This window comes from Anopheles coustani, chromosome X, assembly GCF_943734705.1.
Source record: "Anopheles coustani chromosome X, idAnoCousDA_361_x.2, whole genome shotgun sequence".
Taxonomy (NCBI): domain Eukaryota; kingdom Metazoa; phylum Arthropoda; class Insecta; order Diptera; family Culicidae; genus Anopheles; species Anopheles coustani.
In genome coordinates, this window is record NC_071290.1 from 3,689,691 (window position 1) to 3,704,997 (window position 15,307).

General features: G+C 43.2%; 4 protein-coding genes across 6 annotated transcripts; all 4 read left to right on the forward strand.

The window, feature by feature from the left end:
* Positions 1-440: 440 nt before the first annotated feature.
* LOC131269529 (probable glucosamine 6-phosphate N-acetyltransferase) lies at positions 441-2,354 on the forward strand. Of its 3 annotated transcripts, none has more exons than XM_058271942.1 (5): positions 441-656; positions 712-849; positions 1,234-1,444; positions 1,530-1,719; positions 1,785-2,354. In XM_058271942.1, the coding sequence occupies exons 2-5, from the start codon at positions 829-831 to the stop codon at positions 1,996-1,998; spliced, it is 636 nt and encodes a 211-aa protein (XP_058127925.1). In that variant the 5' UTR covers positions 441-656; positions 712-828; the 3' UTR covers positions 1,999-2,354. The 3 variants fall into 3 exon arrangements, with proteins under 3 accessions (XP_058127925.1, XP_058127926.1, XP_058127924.1); XM_058271943.1 differs by having other exon boundaries at positions 762-849; XM_058271941.1 differs by having other exon boundaries at positions 441-849.
* Positions 2,355-3,066: 712 nt separating this feature from the next.
* Positions 3,067-9,023, forward strand: LOC131269517 (N-terminal kinase-like protein). The gene is given in 15 exon segments (XM_058271919.1): positions 3,067-3,704; positions 3,865-4,179; positions 4,273-4,508; positions 4,588-4,666; positions 4,737-4,958; positions 5,065-5,220; positions 5,313-5,577; positions 5,640-5,804; positions 6,287-6,432; positions 6,592-6,726; positions 6,807-6,879; positions 6,882-7,009; positions 7,011-7,179; positions 7,247-7,351; positions 8,830-9,023. Coding segments are annotated over 15 exon segments (2,718 nt in total). The 5' UTR covers positions 3,067-3,326; the 3' UTR covers positions 8,976-9,023.
* A 2,218-nt stretch (positions 9,024-11,241) lies between these two features.
* Positions 11,242-12,119, forward strand: LOC131269528 (26S proteasome non-ATPase regulatory subunit 10-like). The gene is made up of 2 exons (XM_058271940.1): positions 11,242-11,333; positions 11,417-12,119. The coding sequence occupies exons 1-2, from the start codon at positions 11,244-11,246 to the stop codon at positions 11,996-11,998; spliced, it is 672 nt and encodes a 223-aa protein (XP_058127923.1). The 5' UTR covers positions 11,242-11,243; the 3' UTR covers positions 11,999-12,119.
* A 1,985-nt stretch (positions 12,120-14,104) lies between these two features.
* On the forward strand, positions 14,105-15,192 carry LOC131269527 (26S proteasome non-ATPase regulatory subunit 10-like). Its single transcript, XM_058271939.1, has 2 exons — positions 14,105-14,290; positions 14,374-15,192. Exons 1-2 carry the CDS (start codon positions 14,186-14,188, stop codon positions 14,953-14,955), a joined length of 687 nt encoding a protein of 228 aa, XP_058127922.1. The 5' UTR covers positions 14,105-14,185; the 3' UTR covers positions 14,956-15,192.
* Positions 15,193-15,307: the final 115 nt, after the last annotated feature.

A 15,307-nucleotide genomic window follows, 5' to 3' on the forward strand; every position in this document is an offset into this window, starting at 1 on the left:
AAGGGCAGTGTTGCCAGAAAAACTTCTGTTATTCTCCGGCTACACAAAATCGTTTAAAGTGCTGTCAAATACACTTTCCCTACAATTATTTTCTATTTTCAAGGCTTATATTTCTCATACATTTTAACACAGTTTTTGCAACGTTGATGTTTGTTACAAGGAGAGGTTTGAGGTAAAATCGCAAATGACTCCCCAAGACGTCAGTCGTGGCTACACTTGTTGAGTGTTGTGTGCTAATGATAATAGTTTTGCTCTGATGTATTATTTGAGAAAGTGAAAGTTACATGAGTTTGTATAAAATGTTGGCGTGGTAGATTTTAGAATTTAAAAAACCAAACACATAAAATTGTAACTGTCATCCGCAGAGCCACTGGTATAACCATAGTGTGCTTGTACCAGAATGGTGGCTTTGGGCAGCCTAAAGATAACGTCGTCGTCGTAGTTGAAGTTCCGGGGTAAACAAAGGCAGTTCACGCTCGGTGCCGTTCAGCGGCGTGACGGGCACCCGTCGGAAGAACGTTTTGCCAGCTTGTACGTTGTGCCGCAAAGAGAAAGTTGTTTAGCAACTGCTTTTCGCTTCCTAATTTTGCGTTAAAAAACTGTTCCACGCTGGCAGCGTATGAGGTGTAAAACGACATTCCTTGCGGAGCAGCCAGGTATTTCGTGTTGAACTAGTTTGTTTTCCCCAAGAAAATGTACTAAATTAATCAGCCTAGCCAAGTGGCACTGTTCGATTATCGTTTTCATACAATACTTTTTAGTTTAAAGAATAAGTACTTCAGCAGAATTGCGAAAACTAGCGTGTGCATCACACCGAACAATCCAGCTATGGGGGGCCATAGGTACGAGGTAGGTATTGCTCAAGCAGAACCGCTGTCTTGATCTACGTGGCACACATGGCCACGCATATATAATAAAAACAAATATTGCACCTTTGTTGTTAACACAATTTCCGTCTTAAAATTGCCCGTGACATTGGCGAGTGGCAGAAATGCTTCAAGGTCATTAAAATGATAGTATAGTTCACGCGTGACAAACTACTCGAAGGTCCACGTGAGCCGCATATGAACACCATCCCAATCATCATCTCATCCTAAGCAAATACTCCTTAGAAACAATGTATTACTTATTTTGCATACCTAATCTAATCAATACTTTTTTATCTTTCTCGGTTATCATCACTTCAAACATGAATGGCAACATCAAATCAATGCTGATTTATGGCTTATGCAGGAGGAACTGTCCCTTTACGATCCTTCGCTACTATTGGGTTTGGATTTTTTCCGCTCGCCTGCCGGCTTCAACCCACGCATATCGGCAGCCGTGCCGGGAGAAACATGGCTGAAAGTCAGACCACTCCAAACCGGTGACTATAATCGGGGATTTCTCCAAATTTTGTCGCAACTTACTAAAGTTGGCGATGTATCGCTAACGCAGTTTTTAAGTAAGTAGCGGTTCAACTTTCTTATTGACTAAATGATCTAATTTGACCAGCTTTTTTTTTAATAATACGTTCAATCAACCCACAGATCGCTTTGCACAAATGCGAGCAAGCGGTGATTACTATGTGACGGTCATAGTGGACACCAGGCACGATAAAATTATCGGCAGTGCAACACTGGTACTTGAACGTAAGTTTATTCACGGATGTGGTACTAGAGGCCGCCTGGAGGATGTGGTCGTTGACGATACGTATCGCGGGAAGCAGCTCGGTAAACTGTACGTGCAGCTACACCAAACCGAAGTGGCAAAGTAACTAACCATTTTCATCTTCCTCATTGCAGTATTGTCGTCACCGTAACCCTCCTAGCCGAACAGTTGGGTTGCTATAAAATGTCCCTGGATTGCAAAGATAAGTTGATTCCTTTCTACAAATCGATTGGATACGCACTGGAACCGGGCAATGCAAATACGATGAACATACGTTATGAAAACGGCACGATCAGTGCCAATCGTACCGGGGCTAACTGCAAGCCGGACGATACGGAACCATCCTGACAATTAGCCACCAGTGCTGCTACTACTAGTAAATCCAAGCTATAGACTTGCACCTAGCGTACGTTGAAAAGAAGCATTTCACATGTGATTCTGTCGCTTGCGTTTGTTTCTTTCCGTAGCCCGCAATTTGCCTAGCTTACCCACGCAAAATTATGTTGAAGCTTTTATTTTGCAATTGGATTTACTATGTCTTATCGGGGGAGCCTGGTGTTGCTTGACTTCGAATGTACGTGTGAAATTCAATTTCTTTCATACTTTCGATGACGTGCAACATATGCCCCCGTAGCAGCATCTGGTACATAATCGGATTTTTTTAAAATTGTTTATTATTTTACTTAATGTATGTATGATTTAATTATGCAATTCTTTTCATTTCATTTTAATTGGTGGTTGTGGTTATTTTATAGAGCAATGGGAAATAAAAACAGAATGACAGTATCATATTAGCCTGAAATTATTGAAAAAAGTACTTCAACTAATAGAACAGTTTTAAAGCATTTCAGCAATCATCTTTGAGTATGGTATTACCTTTTTACCAAACTATTGTCTCATTTATTGGCTCATATTGGGTATTGGACTTTTAAAATGGGTTGCTTGCTCTTTGATTTTACAATAGATCAAACGGCATGGGTGTTTAATAGCTAATTTGATATACTTAGATGAAAGTCAATTAATTGAATTAAATAATAATAACTTTTTTACAGTAGCAATTTATGTGAAACAATAAACCGCTGTTTTAAACCGAACCTAATTTGACGTTGCCAGTATATGCTGTTTACATATTTCATTTGTACCGAAGTTTAGTCATGATTTTATTTTCGAATCTTTTGAAATCCACGACTAACTCACGTTTGAAAGTAGCAATATTCTCAATTAATTAATTTTACTGCACTCCTCTAGTGTCTTTTCAGTGCAATAGTGACATTCTAACACAAAAAGAATAAATTTATAATGAAAAATCGGTGAAGAATCAAACTACGCATGTAAACAAGCGCTTTCCCATTAGTAATCTGTCAAATGAAGTTCAGAAAATTTTCATATTCACCGCAACCAGAAAGCTGTGAAAACACAAAACACTAGCCATATTTTTGTGAATCAGTAAACCTACACCGTCTGTATTTGTTTTATATTGTTAAGTATCGCTTCTGTTCGGCATAAGAAAGACGGTTACCAGCAATTGGACCTTTTGAACTCAGCATACACGGAACCAGAACGTTGCTCTGCTTTCCGTAGCCGTGCTGCTGCTGCTGTTTGCTACTGCTGGAGCTTAAAGAGCACAGGCCAACAATCCTGTGCCATCTGTGAGTGCACGCGTGCCTGCGTTCACTATGTGGTCATTTTTCTTGCGCGATTCGTCGAAGGACTTCCCGTATGAAATTGGTGATCCAGTGCAACAGTTCGACACCAAAAGCATCTGGAGTCTGCACCGTGGCAAGCGAAAAAATACCAATGATGAGGTGTCAGTTTTCACGTATGACATCAAAAGTGGTACGGACATTAAGTTCGAGCTAGCGAAGGCCGCAGTGAAGCGATTGAAAACACTACGCCACCCGAGCATCCTACAGTTTCTGGACAGCCTGGAAACGGACAAGGTTTTGTACGTGGCAACCGAACCAGTCGAACCGTTGGGTACACACATCAATAAGTTGGCGACCAGTGGTCCCCAGCGGGATTTGTATTTGGCTTGGGGTATCTTTCAAATCACGGTAAGTGGCTACCTTTCGGTTGCTTAGTTTGGCGTTTGGCAACAGCTGCTGCAAGATTTCCTTTGCTAATAGGAGCATGGGATAGCCAAAAGGAGTTTCAACTATATTATTTCTTCTTTGGGTATTGGCTTTTATTGAATATTCCGGTCCTTCGTTACAGCGGGCACTATCATTCCTCAACAACGATGGAAATTTACGCCATAACAACGTATCCGTTTGGTCGGTGTTTGTTAACTCCTCTGGCGAGTGGAAGCTAGGCGGCTTGGAGTATGTGTCGTCAACGGAGGTGCCGGCAGCTCCGCCAATCAAAATTCCGCCGTCGCTTGAAATATACGATCCGCCGGAGAAAAGCGATTCGAATAAGTTGAAATCGGCAACCAAGTGCTCCAGCGATATGTGGGGCCTTGGTTGCCTTGTCTGGGAGGCCTTCAATGGGCCACTCAAAACGAGGGGAAACCTTAAGAACATCGAGGGTGTAAGTGTCTGCCAGCAAATATCCTGTTGCAGGGTTGCTGAGTTTGCTGAACTAATCAGTTGCTTTTTATTTTACGTTTTCCACCCTTTCCAGATACCAAAATCATTAGCTCCGTTATACTGCGAATTGGTCGGAGCAGCTCCAGCCAGTCGGCCGAATCCGGCCGACGTCATAACCAAGTGTCGTAAACCTGGTGGATTTTTCAAAAATGATTTGGTTGATTCATTGCTATTTCTAGAGGAAATTCAAATCAAGGATAAGGCGGAAAAGACCCGATTTTTCAGCGCCTTAACAGGACAGTTAGATAATTTTCCAGACACTGTCTGCAGGTATGCCAAGTTCTTTGCCCGATGGCCAGTGAGCTACTCGTTTAGAATATTCCAATTCTCATCCACCTATTTGTTTCAGGCATAAAATTTTACCACAATTAATAACGGCCTACGAGTACGGAGACGCTGGATCGGCTGTGCTTGCTCCAATGTTTAAGGTAATTCAATCATGTGAATAAGGGACGATGGAACGAGAATTTTATTTATTTCTCTTCCTACGTTGAATAGTTGGGGCGCCTACTAGATGAAGTCGAATATCAGAAGCGGATCGTGCCGTGCGTTGTGAAGCTGTTTGCATCGACGGATCGTGTAACACGTTCGCGTTTATTACAACAGCTTGATCTGTTCATTTCGCACCTGCAACCGAATGTAGTGAACGATCAGATATTTCCGCAAATAGCGCACGGTTTTCTTGATACCAATCCGACGATAAGGGAACAAACAGTTAAAGTAAGTACCTACCGCGGTTTAAACCTCATTTAAAAGGCTACCGAAAAAGGCATTGTTATCACCCACACTTCACATTGACTAATGCGTTGGTTTGAATCAATTTCAGTCCATCATTCACCTAGCACCAAAGCTAAACTACAACAATTTGAACGTCGAAGTGCTGCGCCACTTTGCGCGCTTGCAATCTCGTGATGACCAAGGTGGAATCCGGACAAATACGACCGTTTGTTTGGGCAAAATTGCGCCACATCTGCATCCGCAGGTAAGCACCGACGTAGTTAGTTGACTAAATCATCATACGTACGTTGCTCGGTGTGCATTAACAGTTCTGGCCTAACACATTTCTATTTCCAGGTTCGACAGCGCGTGCTAGTGTCGGCGTTCATTAGAGCAATGCGGGATCCATTTCCACCATCGAGGGTAGCCGGCATATTGGCCCTCGCTGCGACACAGCAGTATTTTCTGCTGAACGAAGTCGCCGTTCGTATACTACCCGCGTTGTGTCCGCTAACGATGGACCCGGAAAAGTCGGTGCGCGATCCCGCCTTCAAGACGATTCGCGGTTTTCTTGGCAAGCTCGAAAAAGTATCGGAAGACCCTAGCCTACGGGAGAGTATGGGTAGGTTTACATGCCACATACAATAGTTATTAGATATTTCAAACTGCTGGTAATCATTTCAGAGGCCGACGTGCATACAGCGACACCGTCTTTAGGAAATGCCGCCGCCACTTGGGCTGGCTGGGCTGTGACGGCCGTAACCGCCAAGTTCTACCGAAGCCAAAGCGACACCGCACGACCGAGGCCGCCACTAACGGGTAAAACATTGAGTAAACCTGCTTCTTTGGGTATGTAGAAAACTGTTTGCTCAAACCAGAACTCTTCTTATCCATTGTCCGCATTTAGGTTATAATTTCCGCAACACTTCCGTTAACGGTCCGCTCATGGACAGAATGTTACCATACAAAATGAATCAATCCGTAGCTGTTGTCCAACATTTCGTTTGAAAAACTAGAACTATGATGAAAAAACATACACGAAATCCCCATAGTTAAATGTTATTGAACATTCTGCTTGATCTAACTCTTTGAATTTCTTAAAAATTATTCACTTATAGAAGATACGGATCAGTAGTAGTCTTCCGAATACAGCAAACCTATGGGTATAATTTCTGGAATTGGCATAGTTATGATCAGAATATCGTGTTTAAGTTCGAGACCTATTTTTTGTTGCATCCTGCCGACCTTTTTGCGTTTTTCCCTTCCCTCTGCTTCGTAACATTGTTGGCATCGTTTTGCTTACTCTTGGCATGGTTTTTCCTCCACTACAGAGCAACCGTCTAGCAGTAGCATTTCAACTACAACCAGCAGCGTCACGTCGATGACATCGCTCGAACATGAGAGCGCCGATACGTCGGCTTCCGCCAGCGATTACGGGCCGGACAACTGGGACCAGGAAAATTGGGGCGACATGGACGTGAGTGTAAAGGGTTTAATTACAGGGCTTTGGGGGGGGGGGGGGGGGGGGGGGGGGGGGGGGTGGGGATTTACAACCTATCGGCACACCCATAAAGCATGCTGAAGCTTGCCTGTTTTCTATGCGTTAGCTCATTTGTGCCTTTTTTCCGTTTTGCAGACATCGCAAGATCCGAGCAGTCCGATAGCCGGTACGACTCCACTACTCAATACTAACCTGAATATGGTTGGAAGTGTGAGCGACATTCGTGACGGCTGGGACAATGAAGACTGGGGAAGTCTAGAGGAAGACCCGGTAAGTAACCCCGTCAATATGTGCTATCTGAAAAAAAGAGCAATTGCCACTAACATAGATGTTATTTTATTCCTATTTAGAACGAAACTGCGTTAAACGAGAAAGACGAGGATGAACTCAATCAAGCACAGCAAAACCAAGCGCATACAATGAGTGCATCCCCTTGATCAGCGCCGGTACGGTCCGTCTTCCACCGTCACGAGCGCCAGCAATATCGCCCGCTCGGGGAGGGAGCAGCAGCAGCAACAGTACGACCAACAACACGATGAACTCGTCGCTCACAGGAAAGCACGGTGAAGGCCAGCAGCAACAACAGCAGTAGCAGCAACAGTACCTGCACCAGCACCTATATCAGCAACAGCAACAACAACACCAACAACAATCTAATGAACCACACCACTAGCAGTCCCAGTAAGATGATCGCGCTTAAGAACATGAACAATCTACTCAACAGTAGCGCGGCTACCACGACGACTGCCAGCAGCAGCAGCAGCAGTAGCAGCAGTCACAGCAACAGCAGCAGCAACAACACCACCGCTAACAAATACCGCTACCAGCTGGACTAATTGCGGTGCTGCAGTGGACGGCTGGGGCGAAGGTGATTTCGAGCCCCTGGAAGAACCCAGCACACTCTTAGTTAAAAGCAACCAGTTTACAGCTTTATTTTTATTTATTAATGGATGGTCATGGTGGTTATATCGAACTTGTTTTGTTTTGGTTTGGTTTCTTGAGACAAAACCATCGCAATCTTCACCCTTCGCTTCACTAGTCTGGATGCTGTGTGAAGTTCGATGGAGAGTCTATGGAAAGGAAATTATTTTGAGGGTACATGGGACTGTGATAACTTCTTTATATAGGGTGTTTTAAGCATAAACGTGCTCTTCTCCTTCTCTTCTGACTGTGTTACTTTGCTTTGGTAGGGCATATGAATCCGGTATCCTGGGCATTTCATCTTTAAAAGAGCAATATCGGAAACTATACATATGCAATTAGGCCCCTAACTAACTCATGCAAAGCTGTAAAACCACTTTCTCCCCTAACGTTGAATTCTTTTAAAGAATTAAAATTAAAATTTTCATTCTGTTCGATGCATTTGTCTATATCACAATTTGTTTATTCGATATGGGTTCTTGTTTTCGGATTTTTGGTAAACGGTGTAATCACTCAGTTTACTCATTTAGAATTTGTCGTTATATAACCAAACTTTCCTCAGCCATATAATGATCGGTCTAATGGTTTGCATTGTATCATTCTTTTCCTTTCATCCTATGCTGTTCCGATTCGGTTTCGTATCTTATTCTCATTCTCTACTACTTCTCAAATCGCCCACGTCAATACATGCACACTCACACGCATTACACCAAACACGCATAAAAACCCAAAATAGACGATATCGTTCACAGCTTGCACCGGAGAAATCATTTCCACAATCGAAGGAAGGGCTACTGAGCTTTTTCCGCAACACAACCCTTTGCCTTTCGCCAGTCGCCAGTGCCAGTCGCCTAAAACATCATCTCTCCATCATCATCATCATCATCATCCTCTTCACAAACCATCCGAACCTTCGAAAAGTATAGTACCAGTAGGGAACCGGTTGTGTGCACCCGCATGAGCGTCACAGATAGTATAATGGCCTGCTTTTTTAAATTTTTTCAACCACCAACTATAAGTTTACGAACTGGTTGCACATGTGTTTATTCGCTTTTTTTGTAGCTTTATGCCTTTCTTTTCTATGAATCCTGTATTTACCGACCACCATGAACTCACTGATCGCAGTTGAACGCGTTTTATATTATCCACCGACCTTACATTTCTAGACTTTTTCCAATACTGGAAATCGATGGAACGAAACCCTAGTCCGGTATCATTTTCGTTTGTACCACTTATTTCTAGTTTGATTTCTCGAAGGTTACTCCGTTGGCGTGGACTTAGGCATCTTGAGTTGACTTATTTTTCCATCCGTTCCATCCAACACCCGCATGAGTTAGATTTCTTTAATTCTCTTTTTCGTATGAATTGGGTGCTTTATCCACATTTGGTTGTTCATTCGTTTAACATTATTTGATTGGAATGTTCTTATTTATCGTTAATTAATATATTAATATCTTGTAGGTAACATTAAAATGGACGAAGCTCGAAGAAAACGAGAGGAGAAAAAGATGCAGCGCCAGCGGGAGCTGGAGGCTAGGCGTGCTGCCCGAGCTGGTGCCGGCGGAGGTCCCCTGAAGTTAGGTGCCAAAAAGATTTAATATCCCCAACCCAGAAGGCATCCCCCGAAGCAACGGCGCGAAGGTCGGGTACGTAGTATGGCTTGAATTTATCAGTATAGCGGAGGCACAGCGGTTATTGCAATGTTTGTTGCGGTGTAACAGTTGCAGTTAAGTTCGATTAAAGTTCGAGGATGGTGCGCCGTCGTTATGACCACAACAGCTTGGAGTTCAATTTGAATGTGAAACCCAAAAATGCGTCAAAATGTTGTCACGCCATAATGTTATTCTCGTACGCTTCTACGTATAATCTAGGGTTAAAGGAAACAGTTGAATATTTTTCATTTGATAATAACCGGAATCTTAATTCTTAAATCGCAATTTGACTTTTTGATAGTACGGTACCTTACGTTACATTTTACTCAGTATTTAATCCGACTTCGATGCATGCCATTTGAGCCTTTGCTCGAGTTACCACCATCAGTTAACTTGAATGTATCGTGTCGGCTGTTTTGACGAAAAGACCGAAGATGGTTTTTAGAACGATTTGATGGGCACGATAATAACATAAATGCTTTTCGTAGATGACCATGATAAACTAACGCTTCCGAGATACTGATAAATAAAGAAATTGAATAAATGCTTGAATGCAGGAGAAGATCCTTCCGATGGCACCACGTTGCGGATGATAATGATAACGATAGGCGTTGGAGGAGACTTTGCAATCGTGATAGATAGGCGGCAGAGAATGCAGAGGAAAGAGATAAATATATTCGAAGAAAAACAAATCGATGTGTAAAATTAGATTTCCTACGGACAGGATTCGTCGCTAGTGAAACACATTTTTGACAAGCTGAAGCGAAAGGATAAAAGCAGAGGGCCAGTAAAAGTGGGAAATAGCAGCAAGGGTACAAGAAATGGAGGGAAAAGAAATAATTATAAACATGCAACAAAGGACAGATTATCAGATTTAGAAGGAATAGAAGGTGAAAGATATAGCGGATGACATAAACGATGAGGAAAACTTATGATAATGATGATGAGTAAATAGCTTTAATAGAAAATATACGAATTTATAATATTCTTGGCCGTTCAATCGCGTTCTGTAGGTCTATTTGTCATCTGTGATGGCAGTTGTCGTGATCGTGGAGGGGAAATACTTGAAGATAACCTGGTGTCCAACCTGGCACCCACGACGGGTGCTACGGTTTCTCCATTTGTGCGCGTTTATCAGGCGCAGGAGAAAAGAATGAGTGGTACGTCGCTTGGAAGACTCTACTGGTAGAGGTGGTCGTCATTGTAATAATCTAGCGGTTGTAATGGTAGCCATAGCATTATTACTAGCAGTAGACAGCGTACTAATACCCGTGTACGTAACGTAATCTCAGTGAGCGGAAAAGTCGTAGACGTTGAAGAACATTGAGATATCGTCCTCCAACAGGCATGTCGGTTTGCAACTTGTGCAAAAGTTGGTTGGTAGCTTGACGTTTCCTGATCGACCGGTTAGTGTGTTTTCCCACACGTCCCATACACATTCGTTTAGTTTTCATTCGCTGGCACATTCCTTCTTCTCGTTATCTCGCCAACCAACTTTTTTAACCGATGGAATGGAAAGATCTGCACTAGATAGGTAGAGTATCTAACCGAAATGGCGGAGAGATAGAAATGCAAGTGAGGTGAACGAACATAGCTAGACTAAAATTCAAATCTAATAATCACGCACTTTAGACATTTTTAAAACGTAACAGCACACTCGATCACAGTAATCTAACTGACGCTATCAAATGAATTGGCGTAAAGTGGAAGAATAAAATAAAGAAGATTCCCGACTAACGAAAATGATACTTTTCTTATTATTATTTGAACCATTTTCGGTGGGTGATGTACTCTGGCTTTTTCTTTTTGTTTGGGAAAGAAATCAACGGAAACATGTTATAGACATCAACAAATGTTAATATTCATATTGTCATACAATACTGCTGCTTCCAATACTTTCTCACGTTCATTGGCCACTACAGCATAATATTTATTTCTATGTTCCACACCATGTTCACATGTTTCATAATTTCAGTTTGTTTAACGGTTAGTTCAAATTATCCTGAAGCACTAGCTTCAGCTACCTTGGTTGCTGCCCAATGCCATTGACATTTGGTAACACTGACAGCATATCTGGGCAGTGCTGAAGCACAGTTAACTGAAGTGTTCAGTTCGAAAACGAACGCCGTGGATGCTCAAAGTGCGCAATTGAACGGAAAACTTCTTTTTGACCATCGTGCCTCTATAATACGTGTTGCCTACACCAGCAAAACTATGAAAATTTACGAGTTTGTACGTAAACGTCAGGAGGAGATAGACTACATACTGAAAGAAAACTCAAATATAGTTTCCCAGAAAGATGAGGTTAGATTTAAGCAGTAGCCCTGCAACTGCATACTCATCATTGAAGGAAAGTGTTTTAATCCCTCCATTTGCTTGTTTTGCAGAACGACCGGTTTGTGTTGCACTGGGCAGCACTGGCTGGGAAGGAAGAGCTATGCAAATACATCCTTCAGCGCTTCCCGGAACAGCGGGATGCAGAGGATGACACCAATGCGACACCGCTGGTGTTGGCTTCCGTCGGCGGCTTCCTTCCAACTACGGTGCTGATGGTGAAGGCGGGTGCTGACATCAATCACCGCAACCGCGGTGGTCATTCGGCACTGCAGTACGCGTGCTCGAAGGGCAGACTCGACATCGCCAACTATTTACTGAATGAGGGTGCTGATGTCAATATTGTCGACAAGATCGGCGACACGCCATTGCACCGGGCAACGTCGCTTGGCCACAACCACATCGTGGACACACTGCTTCTGCACGGGGCCAATCCAAACAAAGCCAACAAAGAAGGCAACACACCGCTGCATTTGGCATGCGAAGAAAATGAGCAAACGTGTGCGATCTTGCTGTTGAAGCGTGGGGCAAATCGTACCCTTCTTAATGCGTACGAGAAAACTCCACTCGACCTAGCAACCCGGTCGCTTTTGAATTTGATCGCCAGTGAGGTAGATTCTCGCCATGCCGGCTGACATGGAAAGCATTTTAGTTTTGACTGATTGGCAAGGAATTATGGCCAATTGAATTTTTAAAAGTTCCAGTAATTCTTTCTTCCATTCTTTTTCTTGTAATGTTTTGTTTATATTAACGAATTCATAAGAAATATACGTATATCCACCATCGGTTCCTTATGTTTTAATCACTTTGAGGATTTTAATAAAGGATTAAAGGAATGAGGCTTTGTCGATTTATTACGTTTTGGATTCGCTTGAACTCTTTGTGACTATTATTGTCGTTCATTGTACGATACTACGACAGATAATACTTAATCTTAAGTTGCTCGTTTATACATGATTTACTTACTTAGTTGGCACTGCAACCGCTGAGCGGTCTTGGCCTGACGAAGCTCCACCCAAAGCCGCTCACGGTCGCTCACCACGGAGGTCCAATTCCGTATCCCGGCTTTATTGATGGTTTCATCTATACCATTCTTCTACCTCAATTTAGGCCTACCACACCTCCTCTGTCCTTGGGGACAACCTAAAAGGACTTTACGGGCTGGGTCGTCCGGTGCCATTCGCATTACATGACCAGCTCACCGGAGTCTGGCGAGTCTATTTCGCTGTACGACAGTGAGGTCTCCGTACAGCTCGTAGAGCTCGTCATTATATCGGCTCCTCCATTGTCCCTCCTCACATACGGGGCCAAAAATCCTCCTGAGCATCTTCCTCTCGAACACGGCTAAGAGGGCTTCGTCAGATTTGGACAGACTCCATGTCCCGGTGGCGTATGTAAGCACTGGAACTATGTATGTCCGGTATAGTCCCAGCTTCGGCTGTCTTGACAAGTATCATTAGTGGAAGAGATTTTTCAGACTGTAATATGACCGGTTGGCTGCCAGCACCCTAGCATGAATTTCATCTTCAATGTTCAATTGTTGGCAGGGCCGCTGATGGTGTCACCATCATCTTGGTTTTTCCCTCGTTAATCTGCAGTCCGAGGTTATTCGCAGCTTGCCTATACTTTGGTATGCTTCTGCTACATAGGTCTACTTCGGTCTACATAGGAGTGTTCTACCAATAATATCATTATCATCAGCGTATACCAGGATCTGGATTGATTTATAAAAGAAGGTCGCCAAAGTTTCTACCTCCGAGTCTCGGATGTCCCTCTCTAGCGCTAGGTTGAAGAGTATGCAAGCAATCCCATCCCCTTGGCGCAGTTCCTTGGTGGTAGCAAAGGAACTTGAGAGTTTTCCGTCCACCTTCATCTGATAAGTGACGTTGATCATAGTCATTCTTACAAGTCTGATTAATTTAGCCAGGATTCCAAATGAGCTCATGGCTTGATACAGTTTTACCCTGGCTATGCTATCATATGCGGCTTTAAAGTCAATGAAGAGATGGAACGTGTTTTGTAGATACTCTGCCATCTTCTCCAGGACTTGTCGCATGGTGGAGATCTGATCAGTGGTTGATCTCCCTATTAGGAATTCTCTCTGATAGTTTCCTACTATCTCTTCAGCGTATGGGTCAAGTCGTTCTTAAAGAACGGGGTAGAATATTTTGTAGGCGGTATATAACTTATCTTCCTTTTTGTATATGGGGTAGATGATGCCAAGATTCCAGTCACAAGGCATCGATTTGCTATCCCATATCTCAGATATCAGTCGATGAATTTCGTTTTCTAGATTTGCGCCTCCGTTTTTGATCTGTTCGGCTGTTGTTCCGTCCGACTGTGCCAGGCGACTTGTTGTTCTTGAGGGAACGGAAAATCTTTCATGTTTCTTCAATGCTAGGTGGCTGAAGCATGACTTCCCATTCACATGACCCCAAACACATACATGACATGCCCATTTGAGATGCTCCACGTGTGTGTCCTACGATCTAATGCTTGTCAAAAATTTAAAAATATATGATATTGAAACCAAATCATGCGAAATAAATCGCACGCATGAAGGCCGTTGCATTTCCTTTCCATAATTTCAGTTTGTTTAACGGTTAGTTCAAATTATCCTGAAGCAACTACAGTTTCGCCTAGCTACCTTGGTTGCTGCCCAATTCCATTGACATTTGGTAACACTGACAGCATATCTGGGCAGTGATGAAGCACAGTAACTGAAGTGTTCAGTTCGAAAACAAACGCCGTGGATACTCAAAGTGCGCAATTGAACGGAAAACTTCTTTTTGACCATCGTGCCTCTATCATACGTGCTGACCATGACCAGCAAAACTATGGAAATTTATGAGTTTGTACGTAAACGTCAGGAGGAGATAGACTACATACTGACGGAAAACTCAAACATAATTTCCCAGAAAGATGAGGTTAGATTTAAGCAGTAGCCCTGCAACTGCATACTCATCATTGAAGGAAAGTGTTTTAATCCCTCCATTTGCTTGCTTTGCAGAACGACCGGTTTGTGTTGCACTGGGCAGCACTGGCTGGGAAGGAAGAGCTATGCAAATACATCCTTCAGCGCTTCCCGGAACAGCGGGATGCAGAGGATGACACCAATGCGACACCGCTGGTGTTGGCTTCCGTCGGCGGCTTCCTTCCAACTACGGTGCTGATGGTGAAGGCGGGTGCTGACATCAATCACCGCAACCGCGGTGGTCATTCGGCACTGCAGTACGCGTGCTCGAAGGGCAGACTCGACATCGCCAACTATTTACTGAATGAGGGTGCTGATGTCAATATTGTCGACAAGATCGGCGACACGCCATTGCACCGGGCAACGTCGCTTGGCCACAACCACATCGTGGACACACTGCTTCTGCACGGGGCCAATCCAAACAAAGCCAACAAAGAAGGCAACACACCGCTGCATTTGGCATGCGAAGAAAATGAGCAAACGTGTGCGATCTTGCTGTTGAAGCGTGGGGCAAATCGTACCCTTCTTAATGCGTACGAGAAAACTCCACTCGACCTAGCAACCCGGTCGCTTTTGAATTTGATCGCCAGTGAGGTAGATTCTCGCCATGCCGGCTGACATGGAAAGCATTTTAGTTTTGACTGATTGGCAAGGACTGGCCATAATTGATTTTTTTTTATAATTTCCAGTAATTCATTCTTCCATTATTTTCCTTCTAATGCTTTGTTTATATTAACGAATTCATAAGAAATATATGTATATGCATCATCGTTTCCTTATGTTATAATCAATCTACTGTGAGGATTTCAATAAAAGACTAAACGTAAAAGACTGTCGATCTATTATGTTTCGGATTCGAATGAACTCCTCGTGACTACTATTGTCGTTCGTTGTACGATACTACGACAGATAATACTTAAGTTAAGCTCCTTAAATGCAGCTTATATGTATTTCATGAGTTGGATAGGTT

Excerpts from the sequence above, each read along its gene's own strand:
- LOC131269527 (XM_058271939.1), top strand. The coding sequence starts at position 14,186 with ATGACCAGCAAAACTATGGAAATTTATGAGTTTGTACGTAAACGTCAG. Across the intron at positions 14,291-14,373 it reads TAATTTCCCAGAAAGATGAG|AACGACCGGTTTGTGTTGCA; the intron begins GTTAGATTTAAG and ends CTTGCTTTGCAG.
- LOC131269529 (XM_058271941.1), top strand. The coding sequence starts at position 829 with ATGGGGGGCCATAGGTACGAG. Across the intron at positions 850-1,233 it reads TGGGGGGCCATAGGTACGAG|GAGGAACTGTCCCTTTACGA; the intron begins GTAGGTATTGCT and ends TGGCTTATGCAG. Across the intron at positions 1,445-1,529 it reads ATCGCTAACGCAGTTTTTAA|ATCGCTTTGCACAAATGCGA; the intron begins GTAAGTAGCGGT and ends ATCAACCCACAG.
- LOC131269528 (XM_058271940.1), top strand. The coding sequence starts at position 11,244 with ATGAAAATTTACGAGTTTGTACGTAAACGTCAGGAGGAGATAGACTAC. Across the intron at positions 11,334-11,416 it reads TAGTTTCCCAGAAAGATGAG|AACGACCGGTTTGTGTTGCA; the intron begins GTTAGATTTAAG and ends CTTGTTTTGCAG.